Genomic DNA, 13,791 nt, shown 5'->3' on the forward strand with positions numbered 1-13,791 from the left:
GACTGTAGCTTGTGGCAGCATAGATAGAACGACAGAAAATATTTAGATGCGTTTGTTTGTTTCTTTTTTAAACAGTTTATGAACTATGACAGTGTGATCCTGACCGTTACGCTTCTGGCACACATCAAACTGTTGCATGGTTAGAGGCTGCATCGCTAATGCAAAAATGTCTTTATGTTTTCAGAAACCAGCTTATGAAATGCAACAGTGTGATTGTGAATGGGTACACAGACATTAGAACATTATTTAAATTGTATTTATATAGCACCAAATCATATCAACAGGGCACTTTCTGCTGTAAGGTAAAGACCCCACAATAATACAGACAGACAGCAAGCCCTTGGCAACAGTGGGAAGGAAAACTCCCTTTTGACAGGAAGAAATCTCTGGCAGAACCAGACTGGCTGGAGGAAGACGAGACAAAAAAGAGAGCAGCAGATTAAGAAGAGAGATTAATAATAAGTAATGAGTAAATGCAGAGTACCCACATATTGAGTAAAAAAAGTTCCCACTTCTTTAAAGCATAGTCACAACCGGATCACTGGAATACTCTGGAAGAGTATGGAAAGTATAAACATTTCATATTTAGTCGATGTAACATGGTAAAAACAGTGAAAGCGTCGATCTGCAGCTTAGTGCAGCCGCTACGCACGAAGCTGCGGGGGAGAGGAAGGAGGAGGAGGAGACAGCGATTGCTCTATTTCTGACGTCAGAATCTTGCCGCAGAGATAAGCCGCGAGGCTTAATATTAACTACAATGTTCCTTCTTTCAAAAAGAGCGACAGCGCGCCAAGGGATTGTCGAGCTGATGAACAGAGACGCTTTGCGAGACGCATTCCAAACACTTTTCTCGTTCTGCGCACCGACTCTGGCGCAGTGCACGAAACAGAGCCCAAACTATGAGCTGAGCAGATAAGAGCTGTGGTGGAGGAATTGGCCAGCGGTCGTGTAAACGCACAAACGGAAGATGGGAACGGCGGGCGAGGATCTGCTCGTGACACTCCAGATACTACCCGGTTTCTTTTCCAACTGCCTCTTCCTTGCCCTGTACGACTCGGTGGTTCTGCTGAAGCGCGTCGTTTCGCTGCTCAGCTCTCGGTCCGCCGGCTGCGGAGAGTGGCGCCGCATGCTGACCTCGGCGGGACTGCGCTCCATCTGGAACAGCTTCCTCCTGGACGCCTACAAGCAGGTAAACTTTTTATTTGGGTAGGGTCTAAGTGCTTCGAGTGCCTCGATGCAGTGACGTCATTCAAGTGCACTCCAAAGTGGTGTAAAAGACAGGAAGTGTTTCTTAGCGTCTGCTCGCTCACCTGCCTACACGGCCGTGTGCACGAACGTTTGCGGCACGCCCTCGGAAAACTTGGTTTTTCATTGTCTTCGCGCAGATGGAGCAGAACTTGTTTTTCGCGTTTGGAGCTGTGCGTGTGTGTACGTGCGCGCGGAACAATACAGTTTACACAAAGGGCTGGCCAGAACGAGAAGCGTTACAGAATCGCGTGACCAAATAGTTAATGTTTTATCACTACAATACTGTGTAACACGAGTATTATCAGAGCAAATACAGGTTATCACGTTAATCGCGTTGGATAGAAACTGGTTGCAGTTCATGTGGAGGTGCAGCAGATGGCCCCCGTCCTCACAGCTGTGTAACTTTCTGCTGTCAGGAGGCTGCTGCTACAAATTCGCTGCTAATGTTTCAAAAAGCTGATTTTGTTACGTCCTGGTGATACTGTGGCGTTTATACTACAGAGATATGTGGATACATCACAACCTGCAAAATGAAACAACATCTGTCGTTCAGCTGCTCTGATCAGACAAAATTACCAGAAGACAAATATTTTACCCACAAATTGTGTTTTTGTTTTGTTTTTTGGGGGGGACTCCATAGTGCCCAGTGTCTCACCAGTGCCTCCTGTGGAACGAGAAACCGCAGAGTGGGAGTCTTTGATTATATAAGAAGTTCTCTGCATATTAATTTAAATTACAGTTATTAATAAGCTCACACTATAACAACAGCTCTTGTCTAAAACTGGTTTAGCAAAAAAGTTCTGCTGGAAAATCATTAGTTACTGTATTAACTATTCGTATATGTCTATATGTCTATACACAAGTGTGTGTGTGTGTGATAGCCGGACTATAGTGTGTGTCCCTTGGCTTTGTGCCTTGGACCCACTCTTTTAGCACAACAGCCTGGGCCTGTGGGTATGTAGGGGCCCCTTCTCATGTTAGCACACATCAAAAAAACGTTGTATCTGAAATGAACTGTGCACTTTTCAAAGTGTACAACTTATTGTGCTATTGTAATGTAAAGTATGACAGAGGCTTAGCGAGGACCCAGGTTCCTCTATGCGTCCACTGTGCTATTAGTTAAAAAAGAAGCCACTGACAAATCTCTGGGGATTAACATGTTCTGTTAAGCCTCCGCACAGCTGTGGCACATCCAGGTACCACGGCTGTGTGCAGTTTTCCTTTCAGGCCTTCGTTTACGATTACGCAGTCTACGCCTGACTGGCATCTGTCAGCGTTTCTGTGAACTGTAAAATGTTCAGGAATCTCCTTTAAATCTTACGAATAAGGAATTAATAAAACGTACATGTGGATACTGCACAGCACGACAGCTCCAGCCTGAACGTCATGATTGAGGAGTTCCTATTGGCAGTATTCATTCTGGGAAATATGTCACAAGAGATTAACTTTGGGTCTGTCTCCGTACCCACATTTTCCCTCTTGTAACTGCCAAAGGCCCACTATAAGACCTTGAAGCCTGTTTTACCTCCATGCAGTTCTTGGCAGATATGCCGCATGGTTCGTTCCTGCAGTAAAGACAAAAAAAGTACTTTTCCTGTGCCAAAGCAAGAACCCAGTACGTAAACATCACAGTCTGTCTATCTGTCTGCCTACATGTTTCTTTCAATGTTATTACGTAAAAACTGACAGGCCAAACTTGGAGAGAATGTGGTGTGCAGCACGCAGGGATCGGGGTCGGCATAGTGCACGTGGTCCAAGGAGCTCTTCAGAGAAGCTTCCTCGGATGAGAGGTGAAACGTCTTCAAGCAACTTAAAAAAGTCCACATATGTATTTTAGCTTGATGACAGTATAACAAACTGGGCTGCACGATTTTGCATAAAATGAGAATCACGATTTTTTGGCTTAGAATTGAGATCACGATTCTCTCACGATTTTCTTTTCCAGTATAAATATTTATTGCGCTTATTAACTGCACATCAACTTCGTAACAGTTGAGACTGAACATAAAAACAATTCCGTCTCCACCGTTGCTCGACGCTGCGTGTATAGAGCAGGTAGTGCAACAATAGAAAAATAGTTGCGGGACGGCACTGTGTAGCGTTTGTCTAGGGTGTTGATCATTTTCCTAAATCCCTCGTTTTGCACAGTGTTGATGGGAGCCATATCTTTGGTCAGGTGATAAGTGATAGCCTCCGTAATGTCTTTGTGCCTGCGGGAGGTCGACGGGTATAGGGAAGCGCTGTATAAGGTTCCCGTTATTGATGTTTGGGTGGTTGACGGGGACTGATTTTCTCCTGTCACTTTCTTGGCCTTTACAGCTTCGTCATCTCTCACGTGCTCTCCGTTGTTTTTTTCCTGCTAATTTTAGCAGCCAGCTGGCTTCTGTATCACGTGGTATAAGGCTCCGCCCTTGTCATTTGTTGAGCAGGAAGAGTGAGCGCTTGTTTTCATGCAGATTACGTCCCGGATCAAAATGCGGTACAATCGTCACCTTTAATTATTAAGTAACGCGTTACCTTAACTACGTTATTATTGTGGTAACGAGCACAGTAACTAGTTATTATGCCAAAATCAGGAACGCGTTAACTGTTACTGGGATTTAGATAGGCTCGTTACTCGTTACTTCGTGTGGTGGCATCACGGAGCTTCCACAGATTCAGTAACATTAGCAAGTGGTGGAGGCAGCAGGTGGATGAGGGAAAGGGGAGGCAGAAGGAGGAGAGACCCGAGGCGTCCTTACTGGATCATCAGAGCTGAACAGGTGATGGAGAAACAGGTTTACCTTTTAGGTGACATGGATGAGTTGAAGTTATGAACTGCTTCTGAGAGACAAATAACACCAGGATCCTTTTCTAAGTAGCTGACAGCTGGTAACTGTGCAGGGGCGGGTCTAGCAAAGTTTTGCCAGGGGGGGCATGTAGGGCATTAACAGGGAGAGGGGGGCACAAAGAAATACTTTTCTTTCTTATTCTCATTTAAAATGTCTCACTTTTAATAAATAATTATCTAAATCTTACAACAAACGATTGATAGATTGATGCATATATACCATCAGAACAGTGAACATCACTGTCACAACAGTGTTTATTTTCATTCAAAGGCTTTATGATTTTTCCTATAATGGTGGGCCGGTCTCTAGTCAAAATGCCCGGGACGATTTTCTGTCCCAGTCCAGCCCTGTATGCAGCTCATCTGCAGTCTGGCGTTACCTACATCTTCCTATTCAGAAGGCAGGATTTCCAAGTTCTGAGTACAATCAAAGCACCACGACTGTGTTGGATGTAAAAGGCGCACATGACGCTCTGACGTAGGCTAGAATCATGGCAGCGGTCAACGACGGTCCAGGCGTGGGACTTCTCTCGTGGAAATATGCACATTATCTTTTCCTTTCCCTAGTAACTAGTTACTTTGAAAGTAACGAGTAACTTGAAGTAACTGAGTTACTTTTGATAGAAGTAACTAGTAATGTAACTAAGTTACTAATTTTAACACTGGACATACTGGATTCATTTTGAGAAAAGTGTTCTGTGTAATACATTACTTTTTTTGAGTTACAACCCCAACACTGGTCACAACAAAGTGGGGAAATGAGCTCACAGCAGGCGATTAATCTGCACGAATGTTGATTTGCTACTGACAGATGGGAGGAACTCTCAAAGCAAAGCCAATGAGAATCAATAAGCAATATCAATAATGGAATTGGAATCACCAAATTCCTATTTTAATTTTCTTTGTTCACTTACTCAGCAGTTTTAAAGTGTTTATTTATTCATCTTTCTTTATCCATCCATCCATCTTCATCCGCTTACCTGGGGCCGGGTCGCGGGGGCAGCAGCCTAAGCAAAGAGGCCCAGACCTCCCTCTCCCCAGCCACCTCCTCCAGCTTATCCGGGGGAACACCAAGGCGAGAGATATAATCTCTCCAGCGTGTCCTGGGTCTGCCCCGGGGCCTCCTCCCAGTGGGACATGCCTGGAACACCTCAGCTGGCTCCTTTCTATGTGGAGCAGCAGCGGCTCTACTCTGAGCCCCTCCCGGATGGCCGAACTTCTCTCTAAGGGAGAGGCCAGCCAACCTTCGGAGGAAGCTCATTTCTGCCGCTTGTATTTGCGATCTCGTTCTTTCGGTCACTACCCACAGCTCGTGGCCATAGGTGAGGGTCGACCGGTAAATTGAGAGCTTCACTTTTACACTCAGCTCTCTCTTCACCACAGCAGAGGTGCAGCGTCCACATCACTGCAGCCGCTGCACCAATCCGTCTGTCAATCTCCGGCTCCCTTCTCCCATCACTCGCGAACAAGACCCCGAGATACTTAAACTCCTCCACTTGGGCCGGGAACTCGTACCGGGCACTCCGCATTTTTCTTTATTTGTGTATATTAGCTTATTTAGTTGTATTTACTCAAAATTACTTCTGTAATTTTCTTTCTTACAGGCCAGTGGGTGCAAAGTTGACTCTTTGACTTGTTTTAAATCACAGCCTCCTATTTTCAATACCAATGCAGAAATGCCTAATCATAGGCAGATATATATATATATATATATATATATATATATATATATATATATATATATATATATATGTATATGTATGTGGGTGTGTGTGTGTGTGTGTGTGTGTTGTAGACATAATTATAACATACTGTCAAATCTAAATCAACCACATACTGAAATTCCAGCACAATGCCAGATGCTTTGCAATAGCAACAGTTAAACTACACCAGGCCCAATATGCCAAAACAGCAGAAATGCAAATCCCAGTTCTCCTTCTTCTTCATGTGCACACAGTCTACATTAAGTGTTTGTCTCTATTTTACCTCTTTAGGTGAAACTTGGCTGTGAGGCACCCAATTCCAAAGTGGTGAAGGTACCTGATGGCCCTCGGTGGAGCAGCACCATCAGAATCCAAAATGGGGGTGAGTGCAGACTTCTGGATTTTGAGTCATCAGATCGCCCCCTGGTGGTCAACTTTGGCTCAGCCACCTGACCCCCCTTCATCAGCCACCTGCCGGCTTTCCGGCAGTTAGTGGAAGACTTCAGCGATGTGGCTGATTTCCTGTTAGTGTACATTGATGAGGCTCATCCATCTGATGGCTGGGTGGCCCCTCCCATGGGTTCTTGCTCCTTCAGTTTCCGGAAACACCAGAACCTGGAGGAAAGGATGGGAGCGGCACGTCAACTCACTGAGCACTTTTCTTTGCCGCCGCAGTGTCAACTAGTTGCTGACTGCATGGACAATAATGCTAATGTGGCTTACGGTGTGTCCAACGAACGGGTGTGTATAGTGCAACAAAAAAAGATTGCTTACCTGGGGGGCAAAGGGCCATTTTTTTACAATCTGAAGGATGTGCGCCAGTGGCTGGAACAGAGTTATGGTAGACGGTAGGAGGATTAAAAGTGCCTTTTTAAAATTTTGAAAACAGAGATTATTTGGTTTTGTAAGAATGTGTTGTGATGGTATTCTTTACCATAAAGCTGTAACAAAGGGTCCCTTTTACCAAAAAAGGGGGGGAAAGGGCAAAGGCAAGAGACAACTCAACCAGCATCTTAATCAAGTCAACCTCACCCTCCTCACCTCAAGCCTTACCTCCTGAACTAAAGTCAAGTCTTTTCCATACAAATATTGTGCATAAACGTGCGTATTTATTTCAGATTTTGTCCGAATTACTTACTGTCAGCAGATCAGACATGCGACCCTCCCGTCCCCAGACAGCTGACAAGAGCAGTGAAACAACAACAGCAGTAGCTGGGATGACGTTATTCCAGCTACACACAGAGAGGAAAGATGCTGAGTTTTAGTATTTCTTAGTTTGGTAAAAATGTTATTACATCTCACCTGATGAATGTGTTATTGAGACTGAATCTCTAGAAGACTGTGAGTCAACTGCTTTGAAAACCTTGAGATAACAGCCACATTAAATCTAGTAAATCTAATTTGATAATGAGCACTGAACGCAATCCAAAATATGACGTGTAGGCACAGTGAATAAGTACATACACAGATTATTGTTCAAAGCATCGGATCGCGACTGCACATGTACTTTGCATGTAGACACAGACTGAAGTGAGCCTTGTAAAAATCACATTTAAAGTTGATTTGCATGGTTTGCAAAGGAAGAAGCACTTTTGTTGACTTTATGACCAGATCTTTTTCCAGGAGGTTCCGTGGGCTGGACTGCATGGAAAACTCTAGGCAGACGCTCAGGGGGATGATGGGTATTACCAAGTGCAAAATTTATTGTCAGTAAGTGAAGCGTGTATCTTTCCGAATGTTGTGTACTGAATGTTCGATGGTTTGGCCAAGTCTTGTAAAGTGATGGTTTGGTTAAACTCTTATGCCACGAGTAAACTGCTGTGGGTTAAGGTTAGGTTGCATCTAGCTACATGCTCAACATTCACAATTTCACATGTAACTGGAAGTCATTACCTTTCAAACCAAGTCTTTGCTTTTGGCTCTTTGTTATAAGATATCCATTTAGATATGTAATAAAGATGAACAGTTCAATAAAGCGGTACTAGTAAACCTAACCCTAGCCCCATACTTCTCATTGGTGGCTCTGTGGATGTTAATAGACCTGCTGTTGCATCTATGTCACTTCCTTTAAACACTCTGAGAAAAGGCTTAAAAGGGTGATCAACTTTTGGTTGAGCATTTCATTTGAAGTTAAATAAATAACTGGCAGTATTAATGGAAATGCATCAGACTTTGAGCACATTACAAACGTGGATAAAATGACTGTTATCCAGCTATTACTCTGACAACAGGGGAGATGCACTGGGAGCCTTTAGCTGTGTGTGCCTATAAACAAATCAGTCACCTAAGCTTTGTTCATGAACTATCAAGTGATCCGCACCTTCGGTCAAAAGTACACCCCCTAACTAACAGAAGAGCTCTGTTTTTGTTTTTTAATTAATATCTTTTCAAATATTCATTGATAAAATACAATTTCTTCACATTAGCACAAATGTTTTGTTTTAGAGTCAGATCTCTCCTGCATACAGCTCTCTCTCTCATGTCTTGTGAAGAATTCATTTCATGAAGATTTCATTTGTAAATGCATATTTAACAGCTAAATGTAGATGTAATTTCAGATTTAAATTCATATTTCTCAAAATATGAACAGTGGAAGTTCAGTAGCTGTTCGGGTGATTCTTTTCAAATGAAAGCTCCTTCGAACAGATGCTTTGTTCTGGTCACAGTGACAAAGGTGTGCAAATGAAAACCTTTGACGAAAGAGTCCACAGCTCAGTCTCTGGTTGGATAGAGAGCAGCACCTGGTCAACGTGACGCAGATCCAAAGCATCTGTTTTCATTGTCACTTTGCTAATGTCTCAATGACTGATATCAATAGCTCTATTTTCCATTCTCTTTACTGTACTTTGCCATTATTTGAAGCGTAATGTATATTTTTATATGTCGAAGGAAAAATAAGTGGAAAATAAACATGAATGTGTTTGTGTGGAATTCTTTTATATGTTGTCTCTGCACCCAGTGCACAAAAAAGTCCTTTGCTTCAGCATTTCAAATAAACAGTATAATGTGTTTACTGCAAAACTTCAAAAAATAGAGTAGTTTACATCCAGGGATCGAAGATGCATCCATCACTTTCCTCTTATCCTCGTCAGGGTCGGGGGGTGGGGAGCATGTCCCAGGCAGGCTACACCCTGGACGGGTCGCCAGTCTGTCCCAGGGGTGGATCGAAATTCTCCTTTTCCAGAAATCCAGAAAGGACATTTTATAATGTTTTATTTACTTTCAGTGGGACTTTTTTTTACTCTCCAAAAATAAATATGAATTATGAACTCGTACTGTGAAGCTGGCCATGCAGATAAATAACTGCAGGAGCCATTTAAAAAGTCCACACACCAAGAAAGTTGTTAGACAGAGGGGATTTTTTTCAAACTTCTATTTCCTAATTTATTGAGGAATCTTAGCAAACGTATTAACTAAAACTAAAAAGTAGATGTGTGATATGTTGGTAACATGCAGCAGGTTTGCAAAATGAGGTGAAATCTTGCGGACACTCACCTGATCTACTAAAGCACAATCTTGAGAAGTCATTGATCCACGTTCTTCAAAACACTGTGTGCAAATCAACCTCTAATATTCTCTTCTGATGATAATGAGTCCCTCTCAACATCAAAAGTACAGCTTCATTTGTACAGCTGTCGTCAGCAGCCTAAAGTAATAATTATAAGAAATGCTTTCATATAACAGCTGCTCCACCACATACTGCAGTTCTGGTTTTGTAGGTCAGGTACAACACTGACACCATGAGGTCAAGTGGGGTCATGTACAAACCTGGTTGTTTTATTTTTGTTTGATAAGAACATTTTCTTAATCTTTGTCATTTCACCATCTGACAGAAGTTTATTTCTTATAAAGGATGTTTTACACCTATAGATGAGCACAGCCAGGTGTCAAGAATTAGGAGTTTGGTTGTTTCTGCTCTTGATTCACTTAAAGCTTGTGTGGTGAACATACAAACCTGACAAGCACACATTGTTTGGGCCTTTTAAGAATGTTGTTAGCATGTTTGGATAAATGTCAAAGACTTCAAAGACCGGGCTCTAGGCGTCAAGGTCAAGGTCAAGGTTCTTTATTTGTCACATGCATAGTTATACAAGTATAACACACAGTGAAATGTAGCCTGACACGCTCCTCGACATGTGCAAAAAAATTGGGGGGGTGTAGAGGAAAAACATATATATATATATATATATATATATATATATATATATATATATTTATATATATATATATAGATAGATATGTATATATACATATAGTATATACGTTGGGTGAATGTGCAGTAGTAGCAGCAAGCAGGTGAATTCTGTACATTAATATGAATAGACATCTGACTATTTTACAGGATAGACAATATAAACATATTTAAAATTAAAGGAATTGAAATGTACATTGTGCCTTGGTTTAGAGTGTCTGGAAGAGAGTCCTGTCTCAGTCAATTATAGATGATGTGAGAGGGCGGGTGTGTGTGTTTAGGGCACGGATGGCTTGGGGATAGAAGCTCCTCTTGAGTCTCTCTGTCCTTGCCCGGAAGATGCGGAACCTTCTACCAGATTGCAGAAGTTGGAACAGTTTGTAACAGCTGTTGGAACAGCGTGTGACAAAAGCTGCAGTCAAGACTAACTGCTTACAGTGAGCTTCTGTGTGTACACTCACATCTATTAAAGCACATCCTGGTTGAATCAAATATTAATGATCCTGTTTGTTCAGCTTCACTTATTCAGTATTATTTAGTAGCATCTCCTTATTTTCTTTTCTCATTTCATTGTATCTATAGTGACCCAAATATTCTGACGAAGCTTACATATAATGTCATAGAAGTCCAAATGAATATATACTGATTATATACAGGACATATTGTGTTTATATATTGGACACATTTATGGGCACACTGCTAAAAGAATGTGGTTGTATACGACTCATAGTTTTAGATTAAGATTCAGGCTTTCATGGTCCCGGGTCTTCTCTTGTTTTCTTGCTTTTTCTCCCTCATGTCTGTGTTGTTGCACACGTGTTTGTTTACAAACGTTCCCACATCCTTATTAGTTACCCACCTGTCAAAAATCAGCTGATTAACTCACCTGCTCCTCATTGGGTTGTTGTGGCAGCTATTTCTATTGGTATTCTATTGAACACGACACAAAGCCATCTTTGACAGGCACGTTAGAAGCATCTCGACCTACTGTGGTTTTGTACAATCCATCAAATCCACCAAGTTTTTATCAGAAGCGATTTTGGTTGAAAAATGATGTCCTGGTTCAGCCAAAGAGGATAGATAACGTTTGTTGTACCAACTCTTTGTAGCTCGATCAAGTCTTAAGGACTGGCTCTGGCAGTGATTCTCCGTGGATTGTTTCCTCCAGCATGGTGGTAAATTGCCTCCTCTTGTTTGATGTTTGCCTTCATATGTTCTGCTTGGTTTTCATCTGGTCTCTGGTTGACTATAGAACTTACCTGCCTTGTCCCATGGCAGTTCTGTTCACTGCTAGACCCAGTCCTTGTTGTTCTTGCAGCTATCCACCTCACTCCAGTAGATACAACGCTTTGGATAAGCAGTAGAGAGTGAGCACTGACAGTCCTCTCCCTCTCAAGTACCCTCGGTGGACCTCAACCTCAGACTCTTCATTTATAGTAACGGAAGCTGATGAAGGCCTCAAGTATAGCAATGATTTAGAAATACCTTAGCTTTCTCTTATAATGAAGAATGCATTTCTTAAAAATATGACTGTTAGCATGTTGTATTTCCATAAAAGCAGAGGTTAAAGTGGACCGGCACAATCTGGAACAGCCTTCCAACACATTCAGGTAATGAGCAATTAAATCTGATAGGCAGGTGAATGCATACTACTATTGAATTAATTTTTCATGTGCTGCAGCTTGGCAGCCCTTCCAGTGATAGCACTGAGATACATCCTCTGTAAATAAGAAAGTAATGACATCCCACAGCTAGCTTACACGTCCAATGCACCCTTTGTTCTTCCCCCTTAGGTGCAGATATAAATAAATTTGAAGTCGGAGTATTTCAGCATTTAGCTAGTACTACAAAATAAGAGCAAACATAAGCAGAGTAACATTTTTTTAGAGCGTCAGGTAATTTCAAATGTAACTTTTCAAACATCTCAACAAATGCAGCCAGTTTGGCACAAAAAGTATCTGTTAGCCAATGTTTAATGCTGCTCGAAAAAAAAGTGCAACAGTGAGAGATGAAGAAAGACAGGACAGGACATTTACTGCAAGCTAAAGTGGTTAGTTTGCATTACTGTGGTGAAATGCACAGCGATGTACTGTGATGGGACTGGAGCAGGAGCAGGCTGTGGCGTTCATGGTCAATATTAAGTTACATCACGGATAACAGAAATCAATTTATACTTAAGGTAAAGACCAAGATGATCCAAATGTTACCTCTGGTAGTACCTTTATGCTCTCGGAAATCAGTCATAAACTCATGTAACATGTGGTTACATCTTGTTCAATTCACTTGCTTGAATCCACAAAGAGCAGTGAGACGGGAGTAACAGAAAACTGATCACAGCGTGAACACAAAACTCTGCTTGATCTCACAAAGAAGTTGTTAGGACTTAATAAATGTGACGGGTTTTGCCCCCATGCTGCACTGCATACCCAATGTTAAGGTTAAACAGGTAAAATGTTAAAAACAAGCGACCTATTCTCCAACGATATCTCCAAGAAGTTTCACCCTCAAAACAGTGATTAACCTGCAACACTGAAGACACCATGAAATAATAAATATGGAGTTTTCTGTGAGTTGAATATGATTCGACCTAAAGCCACAGTTGAGTATCTGTCAGCACATCGAGGGCTGATCACCTTTAGCGGGCCCGCCTTGAGACTTACTGGGTTGTAATTTTCCAAAGGCTCATATGTCTACAACATGTGGATATTGTACTGTGTACCTGTCTCACGGTCTCCTGGGGCCTGTACTGATAATTATAAGTTTTTCAGAGGAGAACTGCAAAAATGATTTGGTAAGCATACAGTTAAAGGTTTAGTGTCATCACTAATGATCAGTTAAACTGTGGGTTTTTTAGAGGTAACCAGAAGGTGTTAATTTTAGCTAATAGAAAAATTAAAGATCAAAAAAAGAAAATTACAGACAAAAATGACATGAATAAAAAAGTTTTTCGATGCCAGTAACTTCTTTCAGCATTGTTGTCATGACAATTTCAGTGTCAAAGAAATGAAACAAACAAAAAACCAAAACAAATATACAACATAGATGATGATTCACATAGAATGCTCAAAATGCGTTGTCTCCTTATTTTGCCAGGCACTTTCACAACCTCAGTCTCAGTTCTAATTTCCTATTCGTCAGAAGAATGTTAAATGCTTATTGACAGTGGACTCATCTCTGTGCTTGTCCTGCTAGACCTCAGTGCAGCGTTCAATACTGTCGACCATAATATCCTATTAGAGCGATTAGAACATGCTGTAGGTATTACAGGTACTGTGCTGCAGTGGTTTGTATCATATCTATCTAATAGACTCCAGTTTGTGCATGTAAATGGAGAGTCCTCTTCACACACTGAGGTTAATTATGGAGTTCCACAGGGTTCAGTGCTAGGACCAATTCTGTTTACATTATACATGCTTCCCTTAGGCAGCATCATTAGAAGACATAGCATACATTTACACTGCTATGCTGATGACACCCAGCTCTATCTGTCCATGAAGCCAGATAACACACACCAATGAGTTAAACTGCAGGAATGTCTTAAAGACATAAAGACCTGGATGGCCGCTAACTTTCTGCTTCTTAATTCAGATAAAACTGAGGTTATTGTACTCGGCCCTGAAAAGCTTAGAAATATGGTATCTAACCAGATTCTTACTCTGGATGGCATTACCTTGGCCTCCAGTAACGCTGTGAGGAACCTTGGAGTCATTTTTGACCAGGACATGTCCTTCAACGCACATATTAAACAAATATGTAAGACTGCTTTCTTCCATTTGCACAACATCTCTAAAGTTAGAAATATCCTGTCTCAGAGTGAC

The 13,791-nt window shown here is 41.7% G+C and overlaps 1 protein-coding gene across 1 annotated transcript; it reads left to right on the forward strand.

Annotated features, from left to right (window-relative positions):
* Positions 1 to 701: 701 nt before the first annotated feature.
* On the forward strand, positions 702 to 8,712 carry dio2 (iodothyronine deiodinase 2). The gene is made up of 2 exons (XM_004564149.6): positions 702 to 1,189; positions 6,073 to 8,712. The coding sequence occupies exons 1-2, from the start codon at positions 968 to 970 to the stop codon at positions 6,631 to 6,633; spliced, it is 783 nt and encodes a 260-aa protein (XP_004564206.2). The 5' UTR covers positions 702 to 967; the 3' UTR covers positions 6,634 to 8,712.
* The last annotated feature ends 5,079 nt before the right edge of the window (positions 8,713 to 13,791 follow it).

The sequence above is a fragment of the Maylandia zebra genome, linkage group LG19 (assembly GCF_041146795.1).
Source record: "Maylandia zebra isolate NMK-2024a linkage group LG19, Mzebra_GT3a, whole genome shotgun sequence".
NCBI lineage: Eukaryota > Metazoa > Chordata > Actinopteri > Cichliformes > Cichlidae > Maylandia > Maylandia zebra.